At 24.0% G+C, this 15,261-nt stretch overlaps 5 protein-coding genes across 5 annotated transcripts; 3 read left to right on the top strand and 2 right to left on the bottom strand.

The window, feature by feature from the left end:
• Positions 1–738: 738 nt before the first annotated feature.
• Positions 739–1,829, bottom strand: DICPUDRAFT_152394 (uncharacterized protein; the record flags this gene model as incomplete). Its single annotated transcript, XM_003288123.1, has 3 exons — positions 739–1,177; positions 1,252–1,429; positions 1,529–1,829. The coding sequence occupies 3 exons, from the start codon at positions 1,827–1,829 to the stop codon at positions 739–741; spliced, it is 918 nt and encodes a 305-aa protein (XP_003288171.1).
• Positions 1,830–2,215: 386 nt separating this feature from the next.
• Positions 2,216–8,405, top strand: DICPUDRAFT_152393 (uncharacterized protein; the record flags this gene model as incomplete). Its single annotated transcript, XM_003288134.1, has 2 exons — positions 2,216–3,484; positions 3,567–8,405. The coding sequence occupies 2 exons, from the start codon at positions 2,216–2,218 to the stop codon at positions 8,403–8,405; spliced, it is 6,108 nt and encodes a 2,035-aa protein (XP_003288182.1).
• A 213-nt stretch (positions 8,406–8,618) lies between these two features.
• DICPUDRAFT_97941 (uncharacterized protein) lies at positions 8,619–9,490 on the top strand. The gene is made up of 2 exons (XM_003288133.1): positions 8,619–8,998; positions 9,077–9,490. Exons 1-2 carry the CDS (start codon positions 8,777–8,779, stop codon positions 9,461–9,463), a joined length of 609 nt encoding a protein of 202 aa, XP_003288181.1. The 5' UTR covers positions 8,619–8,776; the 3' UTR covers positions 9,464–9,490.
• Positions 9,491–9,660: 170 nt separating this feature from the next.
• On the bottom strand, positions 9,661–12,276 carry DICPUDRAFT_97940 (uncharacterized protein; the record flags this gene model as incomplete). Its single annotated transcript, XM_003288122.1, has 2 exons — positions 11,958–12,276; positions 9,661–11,885 (listed from the first exon to the last, which is right to left on the bottom strand). The coding sequence occupies exons 1-2, from the start codon at positions 12,043–12,045 to the stop codon at positions 9,661–9,663; spliced, it is 2,313 nt and encodes a 770-aa protein (XP_003288170.1). The 5' UTR covers positions 12,046–12,276.
• An 847-nt stretch (positions 12,277–13,123) lies between these two features.
• Positions 13,124–14,499, top strand: DICPUDRAFT_78990 (uncharacterized protein; the record flags this gene model as incomplete). Its single annotated transcript, XM_003288132.1, has 4 exons — positions 13,124–13,419; positions 13,483–13,820; positions 13,895–14,036; positions 14,472–14,499. 4 exons carry the CDS (start codon positions 13,124–13,126, stop codon positions 14,497–14,499), a joined length of 804 nt encoding a protein of 267 aa, XP_003288180.1.
• Between the last annotated feature and the right edge of the window lie 762 nt (positions 14,500–15,261).

Genomic DNA, 15,261 nt, shown 5'->3' with positions numbered 1-15,261 from the left:
AAAAAAACAAATTTTATTCTATTTTTGTATTGATATATCTTCGATCATAAAAAAATTATATTTTTATTACTATTATTAAACATAAATTTTTTTTTTTTTTTCATCCAATTGTTTGTGTTGGATTTTGATAATTAATTATAATATAACACCTACATATTAATGTTATAATATATATATTTATTTATTATAAAAAAAATAAAACAAAATAAAACAAAAAAGGAAAAGAAAACAATTTAAAAAAATGAGAGATTTTGTCCTATTTAAGTAGCGAGAAAGAATTAAACTCTGTGTTTGAAAGTTTGTGAGTTTATTGTGTTGTATTATTAGTTTGTGATAGTGCGAGTGAGTGTTGTGTGTGTGTGTGTGTGTGTGTGTGTTTGTATGTTGATGATTATTATTGTAGTCTGAATGGTATAAAATAATTTTATGAATAATAATAACAATAAAAATAAATATGAATATATAAATATTTATAACGTATAAAATTTGCCCACACTCTCTAAATATAATGAAGATTTTTGATGATTTTCTCTTTTTAACAAAAGTTCACCTAATTTGAAATTTATTAAAATAATTGGATCTATAATTATTATTATTAATTTATTATTATACTATTATAACTATTTATTATCAATTATTATTATTTATTATTATGATTAGAATTATTTTAAATTTATCTTTTATTAGTGTTGTTCACAATTAAATATTTTTTTTTTTTTTTATTTTTCTATTATACTATTAGCAATATAAAAGTGTACCTTTTGATTCTTGGTTTGAGTTTAAGTGACGAATTAAATCATCATTTAAAATAGTTTCTAGAATTTCTTGTTTGCTATAATCACCACCTATAATTAAAGTCCATATATTTTTTTTTGCGATTTCAAAAGCAGATTCTAATTTTGCCTTCATTCCACCTGTAACATCATCATTTATGTTATTAATGTTTGTATCTATATTGTTATTATTATTATTATTATTATTATGATTGGTAGTATTATTATTATTAATATTTGAAACTTGTAAAAAATTTATTAGTTTAGAATTTGGGTTGCTTGGTGAACTATCATAAACCCCATATACATCAGTTACAAAAATACATTTTTGGACTTTTAAATTGAAACAAATCTCTTTTATAATTACATCACCACTTAATATTGAACATTTAGAATCCTCATCTCTTTAGTTTTAAAAAAATTATTATTAGTCAGTTTGATTATTAATATTTATATAAAACAAAAAAAAAATACATACAAGCAAACATCTCCATGTAAAATTGGTATGGCAGTTGGAAAATTGTCAAGTAAAAATTTAATATTATCTATATTATGAGTTACTACAGTTTTACCATTGTTTTTTGTTTTCCATGATGAGAATGGAGACATTGTAAAAACATTTAATCCATGTTTAACTAATTCTGATTTTACTATTTCTGTAAAGTATAAAATAAATATATAAAAATAAAATAAAATTTAAATTAATTAATTTTTTTATTTTTGTTTTTAGAAATATTATAGCTTTAAATAAATACCTAGTAAAAAAGTTACAGATTCTCTGGTTTTTAACATTCCTTCTGTTAATGATGAAATAGCTTCACTATTTATAGATTGCAATGGTGTTGGATCTCCGAGATGAACATTATATTGCTTTGCTTCAGAGTGGCCAAATGAACCTGCACCGTGTATAAGTATAACTTTTTTTTTATGAATTTTTGAAAGATTGGTTACTATATAAATTAAATTATCTAAATTCTCTTTATTTATAGTTCTTAATTGACTCTTTTTGGTAATGTATGCACCACCAAATTTAATTACTACTATATTATCCTTCATTTTATTGTTTATATTATTATTATTCATCATAATTTATTTTAAAAATTGATTAAATCAATCGATTTCCAATAAAGAAATTAAACACATTATTTGTGGGTTTTAATTTAAAAAAAAAAAAAAAATTGGAAAAAATTTTAATTTTATTTTTTTTAATTAAAAATTTATTTTTATTTTTATTTTTATTTTTATTTTTATTTTTATTTTTATTTTTATTTTTTTTTCATACATAACCATCTCATAGTTTATAAATATATTTTTCAAATAAATAATATTAAATGTATAATTAAATAACAATAATAATAGTTTTACCAATTAAAATATAGAATAATTTTAAAATACAAATATAAATTAAAAATTAAAATTTTTAAAATAATTTTTTTTTAAAGATGATTAAAAATAAAGTTTATATTTATGATATTTATTCATATTTCGAAGATTTAAATACCTCAAGTAATAGTAAAAATAATATTAAAAAAATAAATAAAACAACTGTAAATTATAATAATGTAAATAATAATATAGATAATAATATAAATAATAATAATAATAATAATAATAATGGATATTTAGAACCAAATTTATTAAATTTGTCAAATGAACCTAAAATAAAAAATAACAATTTACAACATAGAGAAGTTCAAATTGGTTCATATAGTAATATAAATAATAATAAAAAAGAACCAATCAGTTATCAAGAAGAATCATTACCACAACCAATTAGTAGTTATCAAGATGAAATATACGAGGATGCTTCAGAAAATGAAGAGGATATTAGTACTGAGGAAGAATTTGATGAAGATGATCACTATATAACTGATGGTGAAGAGAAAAACAATAAAGTTATAAACTATACCCCAGATATTTATTCACCACCAAATGAAGAGGGAAAAGGAAAATCACCAATAAAAAAAAAAAATAATCTACGAGAACAACAAAAATCACCAAAAAATATACCACAAGATCAATTACATTTAAACTCATCCAATTTAATATCACAATTAAATAGATATTGTACAAAAGAATTTAAAAGTAAAGACTGGAATGGTGAGTTTCAAAATTTATTACAACAACCCAACAGCGAACAAAAATTTAGAAAACTGTCGCATTTAGCCAAAGATTTTGTATTTACAGCTAAATCATATGCAACTATTATCATAAATGAATTATGTGTACCATTAGAATTAAAGACTATCAAACCAGTTGATGTTGGTGGTTTCGCAGGTGGTTTAAAGTATCATTGCCAAGGTATTTTGTTTAAATTTGCAATGGACACAATGCTAAACAATGACTGCTGGATGTATGGTGGTGACAATGCAAGAGATGACTATGCTGCCAAGGCTGCATCAAATGAACTTAAAGGTTTAATAAGTTACTATATGGCTGGTGTCAAAGGTTTAAACTATCCATTGATGGCGTTAATAGATTATAAAGGATTCAGATTAATTGCTTTATCCGTCTTACCGATTTCAAACGAAACTATAAAGTATGGCTCTTCTGATAGTGGTTCAATAGTTCATTCAAATATCCCAGATCTAAATGAAAAAATGAAAGAAGCTGGTAAAAAATTAAATTTAAAAGCACATCACGTTGGCTCTGTTTCTGGCTTTACAAAAGAATTAACAAGCCCCGGAGATATAGAAGGTCATTTAGGCGAAGTAAGTTTATAAACTTTTTATTTTAATATTAATTAATTAAATATTAACTTTCCCCCCTTTTTAAACAATATTAACTTTATAGGATAACAGATATTATGTTATAGACTTTAGTAGAACTTTTCCCCCAGAATCAATTATTAAACAACCCAATGTGAACAAGAGATGTATTTTCTATAATTTATTAAGGCCAGAATTTGTATCAAAATGGAAAGTACCTTTATGTAGTGACTCATTTTCTGGGTGGCAAAGAAATGATCCAAATAAACTAACTCACAATAAAGAAGTTGAAGAAGCTACAAACTATTTAGTAAATGATTTGGTAAAACAATTGGCCCAGAAATTTGATCAAGAAAGAAGCGGTATTATGAAAAAACTAAATGCTGATATTAAACAAATCTCTGCCGTATCATCAACTGTAGTTAAAGAAGAAACTCCTTCAGATTTTAATCAAATAAAACAAAGTTTTGCCGTTAAATTTATTCCAATCCTCCAAAAAAGATTTGAAGACCAATCAAATAGTTTGTTAGATAATCCAAATACAATATCTGATTATGAATCATCTGTTAACTATAGTAATCTCTTAACATCACTGGATTCCAATTCATCATCATCACAATCTATTCAAACAGTTACTAGCAATAATGATATAAATAATAATAACACAAGTCCATTGATTCAAGTTTTACAACAACAACAGCAACAGTCATTATCACAACAACAACAGCAACAACAACCACAACAACCAAACCAACCAAACCAACAACCAAAATATGCAACCAGACCACTAAATCATGTAAAAAATGAAGTACCACAGCAACTATTAAGAATAATTGAAGAAATGCATAGAAGTGGTATTAATATTAGACACATGGGAAGGGTTAGATTTTATACAAAATCAAAAAATATTAGAGATTTATTATTACTAGAAATGACCGCTAGATCAATTAAAACTATCATACGTGATGAAATGCGTTTAAAAATGAAAGAAGAACAAGGTTTATCTGAAGAACCTTTTAAAGAAATTATTATTGAAATTTTTAATAAAATTTTACAAAAAGATCAAGAAATATGGAGCAGAGTTTTAAATATTATAAGATCAAAATATTATATGGCGTTTATGAAAGAAGATGACGAAGAAATAAATAACAGTATAAATAATAACCCATTAAATTTAAATAACAATAATAATTTAAATAACAACTCGATTGACAATGTATCAACACCATCAACAACATCTTCATATTCAAATAGTTCATTAAAAACCTCATCAACATCATCATTTAAACCACCATATAAAGAAGAAATTGAAGAAGGTTGGATGGATTGTGTAAATATTAAAAATTTATTAGATAGATTACAATTATTAGCTGGTATTTCATTTACACCTGCTGCTCAATCAGAATTATCAAGAAATCATATTAAATTTCAATTGGTTGATTCCGATATTTTAGATATTCATGCCAATATTAAACATATGAACATCATAGACTATGCTGAAGGTAGAGCACTTTCCATCGCTGCTAAACAAAAAGAAAACAGTCTTAGATTATTAAAAATGTCATCTTTGAAATTTCAAGTATCTCTAAAATCAAATCCTGACAACATTGAGTGCATTTATCAATTGGGTAGAAACTTAACAGTAGAAGCTAAGACAATTGCCAAAGTTACAGGTATGTTTGGTAGAAATATTTATGTAAAAACTTTAGAAGATGCAGCAGCCAAATTTTTAGATGCAGTTTCAATTTCCAATACTTTTATATTAGCACATTATAAACTTGGTAGAGTTTATTCTTTAATGGCTCACTATCACCAAAACAATTTATACAAATCCTCAAAACTTTATAAAATGGCGTCAATTCACTACAGAAGAGCTATTGAATGTTTCCGAAAAAAATATAATAAATCTGATGACTCTACAAACAATAGTTTCCAAAATTATAAATTTGATCCAAAAGATATAATAGCCAAACAAAATTCTGATGACGAAAATGAAGAAAATGAAGAACTTGTCGAATTCTATATACTCAACGGTCTCGAAAATTCTTTTCTTTTAGGTTTACAAGGTTCAGCAAACTATATTGTTGGTGTTTCAATTGTATCTCAAGAACTGGAAGATAAGTTTAAACAATATCCAAATCTTTTAATTTTAATTGGTAAATCATTCATTTATAGACCTTACTATGATGATATCAATACTCCCATTGGTAAAAAAAATAGATTAGATCAACAGTTCCACCAAAGTAATAAAAACAATTATTATCAAGATGCAACTATGAAATTTCATCAAGCTCTTCTATTAAACTCATCATTAAAGAGTATTGTTTTTGAAATTGCCGTAGATATTTGGTTAAAAAGTAAAACTGGTAACAGAAAGCTATACTACCCAGCATCAAATATTTTAGGTTTATTAGTACGTGAAAATTTTTATAGAGATGATACAGTTTATTCAATGTATGTCGAATCACTATTAGAAATTCTAAAGATGGAAAATTCAAGTCTCTTTTTGCAAAACAAAGAAAACTCTCTTATCAATACCGATATACCACCATCACCACCTCCAACCCCTCCACCACTACCTCTTTCTTCACCTCTTTCCTCACCACCATTACCATCCTTACCCTCATCACCATCATCATACCAACTACCAATCCAAAATCAACAAAATATTTATTTAATTGAAACCAGAATTGTGTTTGAAGGTTTATTTCAAAGCAACAATAATTTTATTTATAATAAATTAGAGAATGCCATCGAAAATCAACAAAATGAAATAACCGACTTTATAAAAATCTCAACACATTCGTCAATTATTAAGGCAAAATTAACCCAAGCCATACAAAAAAAAAAAGTATTAAAACTAAATCTACATCGTACCCTAATATCTGATCAAGATTTAAATACAATTGGCGAAATTTTTGGTAATCAATTACAAGAATTAGATATATCAGGTTGTCCATTAGTTAGCGATTATGGTGCCTCTGAATTTTTATCAACCTATGGTAAACATTTAACAACTCTCATTTTAGCAGATACATTAATTTCAGATAAAACAATTTCTATCCTTTCAAATTTCTGTCAACAAATTCAAAAACTAGATATTCAAAATTGTTTTTTTATAAATCCCGAAGCTCTTTCGCTATTATCACACATTCAAAAATTAAAAATAATTAATGTTTCAAGATGTAAAATTACCAATAACACAATTTTATCATTTAATCAACATCAAAATATAACAAATATTCAACAACAAATAATATCTACCTCAACAATTAGTAATAGTAATAACAATTCATTAATAACATCCAATTTTACAAACACCACAACAACAACTACTACATCAAATTTAGTATTAAATAATAAACAAATTCAAGAACTAATAATTAAAAATCCAGCAAAATTATCAGATGATGCATTCCAACAATTTCAATCATGGCAAACTTTAAAAATTTTAGATTTATCAGGTTGCTCAAAACTATCAGATAATGTATTTTTTAATTTACCAGAATGCTTAAATTTAGAACAGTTAATTTTAGAGGCATGTTATAATCTAACTGATAAATCTGCTAAATCAATAGCTTCAATAATGCCAAACCTATGGAAACTATCATTAAAAGGTTTAAAGTTTTTAACAGATGAAGGTGTACAAACTATAGTCGAAAAATGTAAAAAGATAAAAGATTTAAAACTATCACGTTGCCATACCCTTACAAGCTACTCTGCAGATTTAATTGCTGAGCATCTAGGTGATACGTTGGAAAGAATAGATCTATCAATTTGTCCACAAATCGTCGAAGAGTCATTAATCAATCTATTAAAGAAATGTACACCAAAATTAATAGCAATCAATTTTTCAGAAAACCAAACAGTCTCTGAAGAAACTATAAAGGTTATTAATGAATCGTTCCCAAACCTACAACACCTACGTTTAGATTCATGTGTTAAAATCAAATCTGATGGTTTTGAATTTAAAATACCAAGTTTAAAGACCCTCTCTCTTATGAAATCTCAAATCTATCATCACTCTCTTGCTATAATATCATTATCATTAACCAATTTGACGTCGCTATCACTTAAAGGCTGTTTCCAATTAACAGATTCATCATTCCAAACTATAAAAAACTTGGTTCATTTAGAAAACCTAGATATAAGCGATAACTATAGGGTTTTAGATACCCCTATGGTTGATATCTGTAAAAATCTTTTCAAGCTTAAGCACCTTGACATCTCATCATGTTTACGTTTAACAACTAAAACATTCTTTTTAATAGGTAAATATCTAACAAAGTTAGAAACCCTTATAATGTCTGGATGTGGTAATTTAACAGATGCAGCCCTAGTATATATTTCAGAAAATTTAATATCCATTAAATCTTTAGATGTATCTGGTTGTCAAATGATTACAGATACTAGTATTAAATCTTTAGCTAACAATCAAGTGCACCTCCAATCATTATCATTAAAAGATTGTAAATCAATTACACAGCATTCAATAGATATAGTTAAAAACAAATGCCCACTATTTAAATTGGTTCGTTTATCATTACACTCACTACCGATTGTTGGTGAACTCAAATCCAATACGACCGATATTTTAAAACCAATTCAATATCCAGTAGGTACAACTGAGGAATGGAAGAAAATATCAGAAGAAAAGAAACGTAATGAAAAAATATTAAAAGAAAAACAACAAAAGCTAAAAGAACTAGAGGATTTAAAACCAAAATATAGAGATTTTAACGAAAAACTCAGTTATAAAGAAATTATGCTATCAAAAGAAAAATTAAAACTAGATTTGAAAAATTTAGAAAAGTATCTAAAAGAAAACGACTTTTTAGAAATATTCAAAATGAATCCCGACTCTTTTTCAAAACTGCCCCATTGGAGACGTGATGATCTCAAAAAGAAAGCCCATTTATTTTAATGCATAATAAAAAAACATAATTATTTATTAATATAATTTCACTTTTATTATTTTACTTAATCTATTTATTTAAAATTATATTTATTTATATTTCATTAATATATAATCATATAAACTTGGCGCCAAGTTTTTTTTAAAATTTTTTTTTTTTTTTTTGAACTTTTTTTTTTTTTATTTTTTTTTTTTATTTTCAACCGCCCATTCTTTATATATCTTTATTTATATCTATACCCATATCAATATCTATATTTATCTCTTTAAAATATAAATACTTTTTTTTTTATAATTATTTTTTTAATAATTTGTATGATATAGTTTTGTTTTTGTGTACCATAAAAAATATCCTTCATATATAAATATATAATTTTAAAATGGATAAATATTCAGAATATACAGATATAATATTAGAAAAAGGGAAAGAAGTTCAAATTTTAATAAAATCATCCAAATTTTTTGAAAACATTCCAAAGCAATATCATGATCATACTATTATTGGTATTGCAGTATTTGTTATAATAGTATTACCCTTCTTAATCTCTTTAATTTTTAAAAGAAATAAAAAATCAAATGAAAAACAAATAGTTAGTTATAAAGTAAATAAAAATTAAAATCAAAGGCAAGGTTAATCACAAGTACTAATATAATTATTTTATTTTCTTATAATTATTTAGGTTAAATCACCAAATAAAACACCAATTAAATCGCCCAACAAAAAATCAAATAAAACACCAAATAAAACACCAAATAAAACACCAATTAAATCACCAAATGGAAAAAACCAAACACCAACACCAAGTAAAAAACAAATAGTTAAATATCAATACCCAGATCAATCATTTGATTTTGAAGATGATGAAATCGATATCGAACCACAATCACCATTAAAACTCGAAGCTCCAAAAACACTTGTTGAGGTAGATAAAAAAACATCAAAAACCCCATCAAAAAGAGGAAAGTTAATAGTGTTTTCACCACCAAAAAACCAAACCCGTGCAAGAGTAGCACCAGATAGATTAGTTGTCGAAAATAAATCACAAAGAAGAAAATCTACAAAATAAAAATTATAAAACAAAGTTTTTTAAAATATTTTATGCACAAAAATTATTTATTATATCTTTTTCTCTAAATTTAACGAATAGTATTTAAAACTATCATTACTTTTAAATAAATATTTTATTTATTGTTACATCATTTTAGTATTTATAAAAAAAATAATAATTATTATTAAAAAAAATTTCTATTTCGAAATAATGAATTATTTTTTATTTACACTATTTTGTTGTTGTTGTGGTGGTGGTTGTGGTTGTGGTTGGTTTGATTGATTAATTTTTTGTTGATTTTTTTGGTAATTATTATGCGATAATTGTGATTCGTATTTTGTGACCCAAACCAAAATCCATTTTAAATTAGTTAACATATATTTTAAAGATTTTGTCCAGGTATCATCATTTGTAAATTGCATTTTAATTGAAGTGCCATTAATTAAATCTTTTTCGATTTGGTATGGTATAGTGAATTCTGGTTCTTTTTCAACAATAAATTCTACCAACTCTTTGATACAATGGAGGAATGCTATCATACCACTATCGAAACGTCTATACCAGAATAAAAGACCCAAGCTGATGTCATTTGAACCAAACAGTTCATAAGAAGCGGCTGATGGATCATCTCTCTTTTCAATTCTCGAGCAACTACCATTTGGTACCAATGTATATTGTTTAAACTTATATTTTAATTTCTTTGCTATATTATCGAGTAAAAATATTGTTAAACCCCATGCAGCATTAATTTCATTCCATTCTACTGGTTGGCTTGGAAGTTTACCTAAACGTAATGAATTAATGGTTCCAAAATGACCATCATGCCATAAATGAAATGCATCGTTTAATATATTTGTTTGCTTTAAACTTTCTAAATGTTCATTAATCCATTGAATCTGTACTGCAGTTTGTTCTCTTTCATCTTGATTCTTGAATGCTTCATAATGAAGCTCACTAAATGAACTCCAATAACCATCTTCTAGTGATTTTAATTGTGATCGTTTTTCTTGTAATTGGTTTGTTAATATTTCAACATCCTCTCTTTCCTTGTATGTGTCTTGAATAAACTGTCTTAAATTATGTTCTTCGCACTCCAACTCGTCAAGTTCGCCATTTATCTGCTCAATTTGTTCATTTGTTTTCTGGTTCTCTAATCTTTGTAAGTAAGTATTATAAATTGAAATCTCCCCATCGAGCATTAAAGTTTCATCCTCTATTTCCGATATTGTAAGCTTTGTACATTCTAAACACAATGGTAAATCATAATGAATTAACTCTGTTGTGATTTTAAATAATTGTGACCCCTTCATATATTTTAAATAATTATTTTGATTACCAGCTAAACTATTATTTAAATTATTACTATTTGATATAGTCGAATTTGTGCTAATATTTAAATTATTAACACTAATGTTCATATTATTGATAAGCTGATTATTTGGTAATGAGTTGCTTGTAGTTGTACCTGCTAATGGAGGGGTAGTTTGGATTGGAGATCCTATTGGGATTGTTGATTGTGATAAATAATTATTTTCATTATTATTATTATTATTATTATTTAAATCATCTGAAGGAAGATTTGGTAATGATGCCATGCTAAGTGATTTTGAACTTGATCTAAGGTATTTTAATTTTGGTTTTTGTGGGCTTGTAACTTGTGTTATGTTAATTTTATTTGGTGTCATGGTTGTTGGTCTTTGTTTTGGTGTTGATGGCTTTGGAGATGTAATATTTGATGATGATCTATTATTAATTATTGGTGAAGTAATTCTATTTGGTGATGACGATATTGATTTACTAGTACTATTTGATAATGATGGTGATGATGATGTTGGTGGTGTTTTTCCTGTATTATCACTAATTGTATTATTTGTTGGTGTTGTTGATGATTTTGGTGGTGAAGAAGAAGCTATACCATTGTTTTGGAGTGATCTAGATGAAAGTGATGCAGAAATACGGTGATGTGAAAGTGAACCAAATGTTGAAGGAGATGATGGTGAACCACCAGAGTGCTCACTATTACTACTATGAGTTGATGGATAAAATGTTTTAAATGCTTTCTTATCATCTGAATTGGTTGCATTTACTTTAACACCTATTGGACTAGTTGGTGTTGATGTTGGTGAATTTGAAATATTTGATGGTGTTGCATTTGTAGCTACTGTTGTCGTCGTTGCTGCTGCTGCTGTTGGTATAGTAGTTGAATTTGATAAATTTGTTGATGATGGCACTGATGCTGATATTTGTGAATCCCTTTTCTTTGAAAAAACTTTAAATATTTTTGATGAATTCTGTTCTTTTTGTTGTTGTGATGGTGACTGTAATGCTGCTAATTCTAATTCTCTTTGTTGTTCTTTTTGCTGTTTAAAAATTTCAATTTCTCTTTCTTTTGGTAAGGTGAATGTAAATGGTTCAATTTGTTTAGCTATACTACTTAGGTCTAAATAAATAAAAAAATGTTAATAAACAATAATATACCACCATTATTATTTTCGTTATAATCGTTACATACCTTGATTAAAAAATATACTTGTATCAATGTCTAATAAACTATCATCTAATTCTAATTGTTTACAACATTTTTGACAATATAGATCCATGATTATATCTGTATATTATTAAAGTTCATTGGTTTTATAATGTTGAATTTTATTTATATATATTTGGGTTTTACTAATTAATAATACAATTTAAATTTTAAAAAAAAAAATGGGCAAAACAACCTAAAACTATTATTTGTTTATTATAAATATGATTCTTTGCTGCTTGTTTATTATTTCATAAATGCTGATAATATTTAAAACTATTTATTATGTATTATAAAATTTAACAAAAAAAAAAGATTTTTATAAATTTTTATAAATTTTAAAAAAAAAAAAAAAAAAAAAAAAATTTTATTTTTTTATTTTTTTTATTTTATTTTTTATTTTTTATTTTTTTGTGTATATATTTAAAATAAATTATAAATGTATATTTAGTAATAATAATAATAAAATTTATTTAAATAATTTTATTTATTTTATTTATTTTTTTTTTTTTTTAAAATAATTAAATTAATTAATCCATAAGATGAATTTAAAATAAACAAAAATATATTTTTTAACTTATTTGTAAAATTTCTAAAAAAAATATTAATATTAAAAAGAGGGATTTAAATTTTCAAAGATAATTGAATTTAAAAAACGAAATAATTTAAAAAATATTTTTTTTTTTTTTTTTTTTTTTTTTTTAAAATGGTTTTTACAAATTTTGAATAAAAATAAAAATCCCATAATGATCAAATAAAAACCGAATACTTTTCTATCAACCGAAATTTTCTTAATAATTTGTCATTCACAGCAATGTGTTGGCCATAAACAAAATTTAGTATATGTTTATTCCAGCGCTGATGTATATATAGAGACCTATTGCTAGGCAGCAGATGAAACGATCTTCGGGTTATTTCTTATATCTGATTGCTAGAGATAGCTGAGCTGGCCCTTTCATTAAATTAAAGAAAAAATAATCCCCTATAATTTTTTTTATTAAAAAAAAAAAATTTCGTATAATTTTTTTATTTTGTTTAAATAAAGAAATTGATATGAAAATTATTTTTTTGGTTATAAAAAAAATATATATAATATTTTAAATATAAAAAAAAAAACTATTATTTATATAAAACACAATCCAATTTAGAGAATGAATAATAAAATAAATAAAATAAAAATAAATGTCAATAAAATCAATCTTAGTGCTTCATATATTCAAATATTACACAACCTATTTGATGTAAACTATATGTATAGTAGAAGTTTAATACCACAACAATCAAACAAAACAATCTCATATCATTTTCAAGTTAATAAAGATAACAGATCTATATCATATTTAGTATTAAATCCCACAGACATCCAAACATTAAATGAAATCGATGTAAACGATTTATTAAATAATTTTTTAATTCAATTTTATAATTATAATTTAAATAAAGAATGGTAATGAAAATAATTATTATATTTAAATTGTTTTTTATTATCAACCTATTAATATTATTTTAGTTTTATTATTATAGAAACAACAATTAATGGCTTTACATCAAATACTAAAAAGAACATAAAATCAAACATCGAGAATAAATATGAACTAAATAAATTTCAATTAAAATATTTTAATTTTAATATAAACTTTCTTTTTTCACAAAGTATCAACGAAACTTTTGAGCTAATGTTAAAATCTTTAGATAACAATAGTAATAAAAATAGTTCAGGCGAAACCGAATCCCTCTTAGAGACCCAAAAAGATATAGCAAACTCTTTGTTTTCAAACACCAATAAAATTAAATTAATATTATCAACAAATAATATAAGCATTGCAGATTCTAAAATATTATTAAAAGGTAATTGTAAAAACTTTTATTTTTTTTAATATATATAATTAAAAAGTAAAATAACTAACAACATTATCTTTTAGAAAACCAATATCAAATATCTTATATTATGGCATCCCTCGAAAAATTTAAAAAAGAAACTAAAAACAACAATAACAATAACAATAGTAATAGCAACAACCATAATAATAATGAAAATTTTAAAGAAACAAATAAATCTATAAAGTCATTTCTTAATTTTATAGAAAAAGATAATTTACTTTAAATTTATTTTAGATTACTATACAATTTATTTATTTTTATTTCTGTTTATTTTTGTTCATCTTTATTTGATTTGCTGTAAAAATCAGCTGGTGATCCACTGGATGATGATGGCATGGCTTTTCCTGGATCTAATTTTGGTTTGTAATCACCTATAATAGAACTATGGTTAGTATTTCAAAATATATTACATTAAATGAAATAAAAATAATAATAAATCATACCTGTGCTACTACCTGGACCTGCTAATGTACGACGCATTTTATGTTTTATGTATAATTTTATAAATGATAATAATTAAAAAAAAAATTATATTGATGAAAAAAATAATGGTGGTGAAAAAAAAAAATTAAAATTTTATTTTTTTTTTATTTTTTTTTTATTTTTATTTTTTAAAAGCTGTTTTTCAAATAATTTGATCAAATAAACCTATTAATTTATTAGCCAAATTTTTATTAATAAATACACGTGTACCTCCATATTATTGGGGTGATTATTCAAATGATTTAATTTTTTTTTGCCTTCCAAAAAAAAAAAAAAAACCCACCCAAATTAAAAAAAAAAATACAAATCATAATCAAAACTAAAATTTAAATCAAAATCAAAATCAAAATCAAAAATAAAAATAAAACCCAGATCTGATCGAAATTTTTTTGAAATTAATTATTTTTATTTTTTGTTTTGTGATTAAAAAGATAATATATAGAAAAATAAAAATAAATAAATAAATAAATAAATAAATAAATAAATAAATAAATAAATAAATAAATAAATAAATATAAACAAATAAATATAAAGTTTTTTTTAAAATTGTGTTATTTGTTTTTTTATTTTTTTTTTGGTTTTAAATGAGATAATTATTTTTTTTTTTTTTTTTTTTTTTAAAAAAAAAAAAAAAAATTATCTTTTAAAATGATAATCTATAGGATTTACTATTTTTAAAAAAACTATAGATTTTAAATATGATAGATTAAAGAGAATCTTTATTCTTTTTTTTTTTTTTGTTTGGAAAAATTTTTTTTCCCGGTTTTTTTTTTTTACCTGGGTTTTTTTTTTTTTTTTTTTTTTTTTTTAAAAAAAGGGGGGGACCCGGCAAAACCCCTATTTTGGGGGGGGGGGGGTGTACAAATAATTGGGGGATTTTGGGGTTTGGAAATTTTTTCCCAGAAAAACCTTTTTGGGGGTTTTT

This window comes from Dictyostelium purpureum (assembly GCF_000190715.1).
Source record: "Dictyostelium purpureum unplaced genomic scaffold DICPUscaffold_124, whole genome shotgun sequence".
Classification (NCBI taxonomy): domain Eukaryota; phylum Evosea; class Eumycetozoa; order Dictyosteliales; family Dictyosteliaceae; genus Dictyostelium; species Dictyostelium purpureum.
This window is presented reverse-complemented; position numbering and strand designations above follow the sequence as displayed.